The sequence below is a fragment of the Pyxicephalus adspersus genome, chromosome 5 (genome assembly GCF_032062135.1).
Source record: "Pyxicephalus adspersus chromosome 5, UCB_Pads_2.0, whole genome shotgun sequence".
Lineage (NCBI taxonomy): Eukaryota > Metazoa > Chordata > Amphibia > Anura > Pyxicephalidae > Pyxicephalus > Pyxicephalus adspersus.
In genome coordinates this window covers 1,255,786-1,263,465 of record NC_092862.1, presented here as the reverse complement: position 1 = coordinate 1,263,465, position 7,680 = coordinate 1,255,786, and the positions used below count along the sequence as shown (strand labels likewise).

The 7,680-nt window shown below is 43.4% G+C and overlaps 1 protein-coding gene across 2 annotated transcripts in view; it reads left to right on the top strand.

The window, feature by feature from the left end:
* ZC3H3 (zinc finger CCCH-type containing 3) overlaps positions 1–7,467 on the top strand; it is a 104,222-nt gene extending 96,755 nt beyond the window's left edge. Inside the window, exons 12-13 of one of the 2 annotated variants that reach the window (XR_011920743.1) lie at positions 5,234–5,357; positions 7,231–7,467. Coding sequence is in view for 1 of the 2 variants with exons in the window: in XM_072410534.1 (XP_072266635.1) it covers positions 5,234–5,265 (32 nt within the window). In the remaining variant the exon portion in view is untranslated. Of the gene's footprint in view, positions 1–5,233; positions 7,201–7,230 lie in introns of those variants that run through there. The other variant, XM_072410534.1, reaches the window with a different exon arrangement.
* Positions 7,468–7,680: the final 213 nt, after the last annotated feature.

Here is a 7,680-nt window from a genome sequence, read left to right as displayed (position 1 = left end):
AATATTTCCTCTTTAATAAATCATTAAAAATCTGGGCTACCAAATAAAAATGGATTATCTGGCGGATTTCCATAGCAGTGCCCCGGTATGTATTGTATTAAGTGCAACGGCAATTCTGATCATTTCCCACACTTAGCTCTGTGAGTTACAGCCGGGCCCCGTACTGCGCTGTGTGAGCATTGATGGGGCCCTCCTGCTGTTCTTGGCTGCGGGGCTGTGCGAGCACCTCAATGCGGTAGATCAGCCAGAGCCCCCGTCGAGCGGTAACGGTGCGGAGACTCAGTGCCAGATGGTGAAGATAGCAGGGCTTTGTCTGAGAATCTCCTTGTTATCCTGCAAATCAGTTTAAGTAATATTCACTGTCTCCTAATGTGACGACACCACTGTGTTCTGACGGATCAGGGAGAAGATACATGCAGCGCTTTCCCAGCGCCTGCCAATAACACATTGGTGCAGGCCACATGATGGCGGTGGGACAGGTGCCCATTCTTTCCACCTTGCTGGCACGTGGAAACCCTCCATTGTTTTCTCCCTGATGTGAGAATTAGGCAACACGCAGGGTGAAAGATTCATTCACTTCCTTCTATATACAAAAGAATGATTGGTGCTCAGCCACCATGACCATCCGCCATGTTGGAAATTTAGTATATTAGGAGCTAAATTTGGGAAAACCATATTTGCCCTCTTGTTGAGACCTACGTTGGCTAATAATGCTGTGCAATAACATAAATACATAAACCAAGTACTGATAAGTACTAATTTGTTTGAACTGCCCCTCAACCACCCATTTATAACTTGCCCTTTCCCCTGTCCATTAAGCTCCTACCTTCGTCCCTGAGCCTAACCTTTACCCAACTCCTCCACCTAACCTTTGCCTTACCGTTTTTTCCACTGAATTTTTGTAAGCTGGGTTGGAAGAAGGTATAGGTGGGTGTTGGCCCTTTGTTGTGACCCAGTTCATCAATAACCACTCAAAAACAGCCGGGTGGTTAGTGTAAAGTCCAGGGTGGTGCACCCGGATAAAAGAGGCCTTAGCCAATGCTCTCACCCCACCCAGCGGCTCGCTATACCCTTGGCTAATTTGGTGTGGGGCCACAGCCACATTGAGGGTTTTTTCTGTGTCTTTTGAATATTTTCTTTCACTTCAAAATCCCAGAGACAGAGAAACTGAGAATAACTCAATGTGCTAAAGACCAGAGGACTGGACCTAGTTCAAGCTCTTTAGTCACAAATGAGCAACATCCAGCTAACAGACCTGGGGACTGGACCTGGTCCGGGTATAAAAAATGTATAAAGGAGCAATGTCCAGCTAACAGACCGGAGAACTGGACCTGGTCCGGGCGCTCCAGTAAGAAAAGAGTGACATCCAACTAACAGAACAGCTCTGGTCTTTGGGCGTCCTCTCTCTATCAACCTCATGTCTTACATGGAGCTTTTCTATACACTGTGTGATCAATGCCGACTCAAGACTAGCAGGGAATTTCACATGCTAGTAAATACCAGACCATTCCTTTGTGGGCATTGCTCCATGCTGGTGCTGAGGAGACTGCCAGCTGCTGATGCCATCATTTGCATATTGATGGGAATGTGGAAATGAGGTGATGGAATCTCTGTATGTTCATATGATGAGCAGGACAAAGAACACCCACTGTCCCTCCCCGTTCAATATGGGGTGGTGGAGTCTGGCAGAGACAGTCTGTAAAGAGCAGGGATGCTTCCTAGGGATAATATTGGCACACATTATTGGTGAATTTATTGGTTTCAATTATGAGCAGTAGAAATATCATGGAGGTCTATTAGTATATTATTGGAGGTATAAACCTACAGCAGTACTGTAGGATGTGGCTAAATGTGGACAACGGAGTATCCTTTCTGTGTGAGCCAACATCCCAAAACCACGGGCATTAGTATAGAGCTGCCTCATCTTTGTGGCTATACCATCCTGCCATCTCATGGCTTTCCTCAAAGTTTTTAGAGTGGGAATTTGCCCCATTTGTGAGGTCAGGTACTGATGTTGGATGAATAGACCTGGCTCACCATTCCAGTTCATTCCAAAGATGTTCATTAGGTTTAACAATTCACTGTTACAATTCACTGTGCAGGACACTAGAGTTCCTCCACACCAGGCTGGTGACCCCATGTCTTTAAGGAGGGAGCTTTGTGCCCTGGGGCACAGTCATGGGGGAACAGAAAAGGGTCTTCACCAAACTGTGACCAAAAGGCTGCAAGTGTACAATTGTCTACAATGTCTTTGTATGATGGAGGATTACCAGGACCCTTCACTGGAAACCTCTGAGCCCGACCATGGAGAGGCTGCTCAGACTTTTGACCGTTGGGCCCAGTCTACAATGCTTTTGTATCATGGAGAATTAACAAGATCCTTCACTGGGGACACCTGGTCTCCATCATTTGGGGAGGTGTCCTCCATACATCTAGTCATATAGGAAGGTGTGATGTTCAGGTGAGAAGACCTGGCTCACCATTCCAACTCACTCCAAAGGTGTTCAGTAGGGATGAGGTCAGGGCTCTGTGCAGGACACTTTGGATTCCTCCACACCAAACTAGTGACCCCATGTATTCATGGGGCTGGCTTTGTACCCCGGGGCACAGTCATGGGGGAACAGAAAAGGGCCTTCACCCAACTGTGACCACAAGGCTAGAAGAGCACAATTGTCTGCAATGTGTTTGTATGATGGAGGATTAATATATCTCAAATTTCTTCTAGTGATATATTTACCAGATCAGTTTAACATGTATATCCCCAGGCAAAACCTATTAATTTTGCATAGAAAGGGTTATTGCTTACTGTGTACCCATTACTAAGATTTACCCTTCTATTGTTGATTGTTGTCATCAGTATAAAATGATAGGAAATCCAAAACTTTTGAGTTGTCCTCACAACAAGAGATGACAAGAAACCTTCCAAGAGAAACGCTTGTTTCTGTCTTACTTCAAGAGATTTCCACTTCCTGTTACTTCTGTGGGACAAGAGAAGGGAACATTTTACTAATGGCATTGCCCCAACATCAAATTTTGGGCTTACTTCCTTACTTTAAGCAAAACTGCAAAGAAACATTTCCCTATAGATACTTTTATATAAGTGTCTTCCAACTTTTTATCCCTTGTTCTACCAATCACTTGCAGCCACTTCCTGCCTACATGTGCTCTAGTAATGGCTGTGTGGCATTTCCCAGTTTCCTGATGATGACGGTGGACTATGTCTCTGAGTTGCCTGTTGTATTCTCCTTTGGAAGCCATGTCATAACGCAAGAGCAAACGGACAGAATGAACAGGATGTGCATGGATCTTCATGGCAGGATCATCAGGGGTTAATTTAATAAAGGTGCAAATTTTAAAAAATTGAAAGCGACCACGATCATGTTAACGATTACAGATGAGCCGGAGTCGGTGTTTACATGTCATGGAGTCTGGCCTGGGAAGTGGCTAAGTAAGGCTTGTTAATGTTTTTTAAGAGGTTCCAAATATAACCTAACACTCGTCACTGTGACAGCAGCCGTACACGCCTGTACTGCGTCCTGCCGACTCTGTCAACAGCCTCATCGCCAGCCTTCTCACAAACACTGTAACTATATCCACACACCCCTCTGCATATCCTCAACACACTGGAATGCCAACTGGACGGGCACAGAGATATGAGCGGTAGCTGGCAGGACAGCAGAGACAGGTGATTGCTGGCAATGGGTTCAGAGCTCCTATTTGCCAGGAACTGGGTCACAAGGACTTGAAATACATAGAACTACCTTGTCTGACGGGCTGGGGATCCACTCTGGCGGCACAGATAGGTTGGTGACCTTGGTCTGTATTCCACCCTCTGGATGCAGATTGGGAAGGAATAGCTGAGAAAATTGGGCACTTTAACTCCCAGTGTGAATGCTGCTCTTCAGGGAATTATATTAAAAGGTATTTAAAAAAAAAATCATTATTTTTGTCTAACTTTCTACTTCATTTCCATCATTTTTTTTTAAACATATTGGCATTGTATCTAGGAACAAGTGATGTCTGCTACATGACACAAAGTAATCTGGCATTAAAAAAAAGCAATAATAATATAAAACAACCCTCCCTTTCACAGGTGAATGCCAATCTGCCCCCTGCCAAACCTTCCTACCTCCTACCATTCCTATTGGCTAGTAAGGTAGCCCATCATAGTGACTGACCAATAAGAATGTGTATCCGTGGGTTGGTGCAGGAGCTAGTGCCAAGTTTGACATTACTTAGAAGCTTAACTTGGTATTTAGCCCCAATGATGGGCCCTGTGCTCCCCAACATCAGTACCGCTCTCTGCATCACTATACAAGTGCAGCGTTGTGTGTGGACCGGACATCCCACACTCACAGTATATTCTCAGTCTTTTGTGTTGAATAACCACCATTAAACCCATGACACCGGGGTGGGAAATGTGTTATTGGGGGGTCATCCTGGATTGAAGATATTTTTTGTTGCTCGAGTGAACATTTGTTAAAATATTATTAATCATCATCCTGGAATTAGACTTTTTTTATATCTGGTTGCTCCCATCGTATTCCTTTTCCTCAGTTCTCTTCTTTAATATTCTTTAAATGTTAATGTTGTAAAGGTGATGAGAGTTTTGATTCTCCCAGGGTAGGTAAAGAGAGGAAATTTGAATCTATGGGGGCTGATGGGGTAGATGGTCCTGAGTCTAGAGGAACTGAAATTGATATTGCATACAGCCTATGGAATTAAACTATTTATATATTCATAAGCAAATAAATGACCTTAAAAACAAGCTCTGTAGCTGCAAGCACTGTGGAGTATTTCATTCTCAAAACCCATAGTAGATTTAGTGATATCCTTCTAGGCAGGTCTGTGCACTATATTCTCCTTCTGTGCACCTGCTTTATGTTTAGATTACAGAATCGAGGACGGTCAGGCTGCCAAGTCACTGCTGGGAGGAGGAAGCTGAGCTAAGTCACTGCTGGGAGAATGGATTTTGGGGTGTGGGGGGGTGAGCTGCTAATTGAAAGGTGAAGAGTGCTCCTATCCTTTGGAGGAGTTAAAAGGTTTCCTGGGGGGCTGTGGGGTAAGTGTGTCCAGGGGGACTGATGGGGCACAATAGGCAGACAATGAATAGAGTTTAATACAGATCCTTTTTCTATGTACGACTGGAGTTGCCCTTTAAATGCCCTGTTTTATGGTTGATTTTGATTCTCTATATTTTTAATCTCTAATATTTGTTATTTGTATTTTACAGGGAAACCTCTACAGATTAAGCCCAGACTGTGATGTTGTCCAGCTTCTGCAGGTTCGATTTCTGGAACAACTACTCAGGGTTCTGCATTCCTCCTGACAGTGCTACATCCGGAGCTCCGGCCTAGGTGATGCGGGCTGCACACAGGAGCGCGCACACACATTTCGTAGTCCTTATACAGAGATATCTATTTAATTTCACAACGGCCATTCGGCCAAAAGAAATTTATTTCATAGTTTTGGTATAAAAGAGAGTTTATATTATTTTATATTTAATGCTTTTTATATCTCTTAACGCTGTGGGCGGAGTCTGCAAACTAAACATTTGTTCGTTCAGCATTGGGTGGATGAAACTCTCCGAATTCTATTAGCGGTCCCACACCAGCATTTTTTTTTTACTGTGTTGGTCTTTCCCTGCCTTGTATCATACTGGGGAATAATGCAGGCAATGCTAAGGGTTCTGCAGAGTGTTGTACGGATGGCACTGCCCTGTGCTGGATAGCTTCCAGAAAGAAAATGTGATCAGTCGGACTTTTATAAAAGCTGTATTAGCAGCTGGTGCCGTGCAACCTTCTGCCCCCTTTTCCCTATATTAATTTCCTAGTGTGACACAGCCAGTGTACTGAGTTAAAACTTGCCAACGGTATTGGCCTTCACCCCTTTATTTTCACCCACCCCAGAGATTTGCAGTGTTAATGTGAAATTCCAGGCACCGTGAAATGTGAAATACATCAAAATATATTTTTATAGAAAAGAGCTGCTGAAGAAGTTTTACCAACATTGACTCTAGTACAGGATTGGGTAGCCAACTATTTTTCTGCCAATACTACAAGACCCATCATTCCCAGTCCTGAACATTTCCAGTCATGTGACACAGGGTAGGCAAAGTGGATCTGCAAGGGCCGGCCCAGACGGATCAATCCTGAATCGGAATACCAGAGCTCAGGAAGTGATCATCAATACGATATCTTTTTCCCCGTCCTGTTGTCTGGGTTTTAACCTGAAGTAGTAGGAGACTGGTTGTGACCTCTGAGCTTTTGGGGATTTGTGAAGTCACTGACCTAAAACAAGTTCATAGATCAGGAAATTCAGATGACACTTTTGGCACCTGAGTACCTACATGATCACCAAACATCAACCATTTTCAGGAGAGGTCCGGGACTGCAGCTACCCGATCCCCCTATAATATTTAACTCACACCTGCAGCATCCTCTAAAAATTTGCAGAGATCACACAAAGCAATGTGGAAATTGCAGTTGGTATAAGGAATTTCACAAGTCAGCCGTCCTTTTCATTGATTTATTAGAATTCTTCTTATGTACTGCCTGTAAATCCTGAACCATCTTTGCTTGGAGGGAAAGCTCAAACATGTCCTACCCCCACGGTACACCCAATACAAGGTTTGCAGCATTTCATTGTTGGTTGGGGTTGTGTCTGTGATCCAGCTTGAAGTTAAAGTGTATGTCTGATCAATATATAAAAAATAAATATCTGCAGTACAAGGCACGGTGTTGTCTGCCTGAACAGGAAGTAAGGAGGTCATTACATTTCTAGCATATTAATTATTTTTTTAGGGGGGGATGTGTGGAGAATATATTTTAGAGATATATGGAATATTTTTTTTATAATTTGATCAGATATGCACCATAAACACAGCACATTCCTGGTTCAGGACCTCAGGGGTGGTCCTAGAAAACTCCCCACCCACTCAGTGGCCAAGAACTGATTTATTCAAAGATATACAAAACTAATTCAATTCTACCTCGGAGGGACCTCTGTTACCCATCACTGCCAGATTAGGGTATAGGGGGGCACAGTCAGTATAAGACCACTTCCCGCTCAGGACATTATAACTCTGTCCATCCCTCTGGGGAATACTGCCATTGGTTTTATATGACTTGCTTTTATTTAGATACTGCCTATGTTTTTAGTATTTTGTGTTGGACCTTCAATAAAATGCAGATATCTTAAGTTGTGTCTTGTGTACTTTTTATTACACAGTGTCAGTGAAGGAATCGGGAATTTTCTTTGATAACTTGGACTGAAAAAGTTCCAAAAACGTTCCTGGATGTTTTTTAGATCAGGCAAAGTCTCTTCAATCAGCCGCTTAACTGTCCCGGCCAAGGTTTGTAATAAATTTCAGGTATAGGTGGAGCTGGTTAGTACCTCCTGCTGCCTGCTTTTACTTTCTTCTGTCATTGCTCCTCTCAGTGATCTTCCCCACCTCTGAGGTTTTGGTGGTTCCGCACCTCCTTTTGTTTTCTGTATGGTATAAAAAAATTAAAGTAAAAGTTTAGATTTTTTGGGGCAATTTCCAATTTTTCTGTAAAATTCAGTGAAGATCCTCCAAAGTTCCAAAGGGATGGGAGAAAATATCACACACTTGTCAGGGTGGCAGCTGTCATATTTAAGGTGACCTCTAATCACTGACAGGAACCTGACAGTATAGTC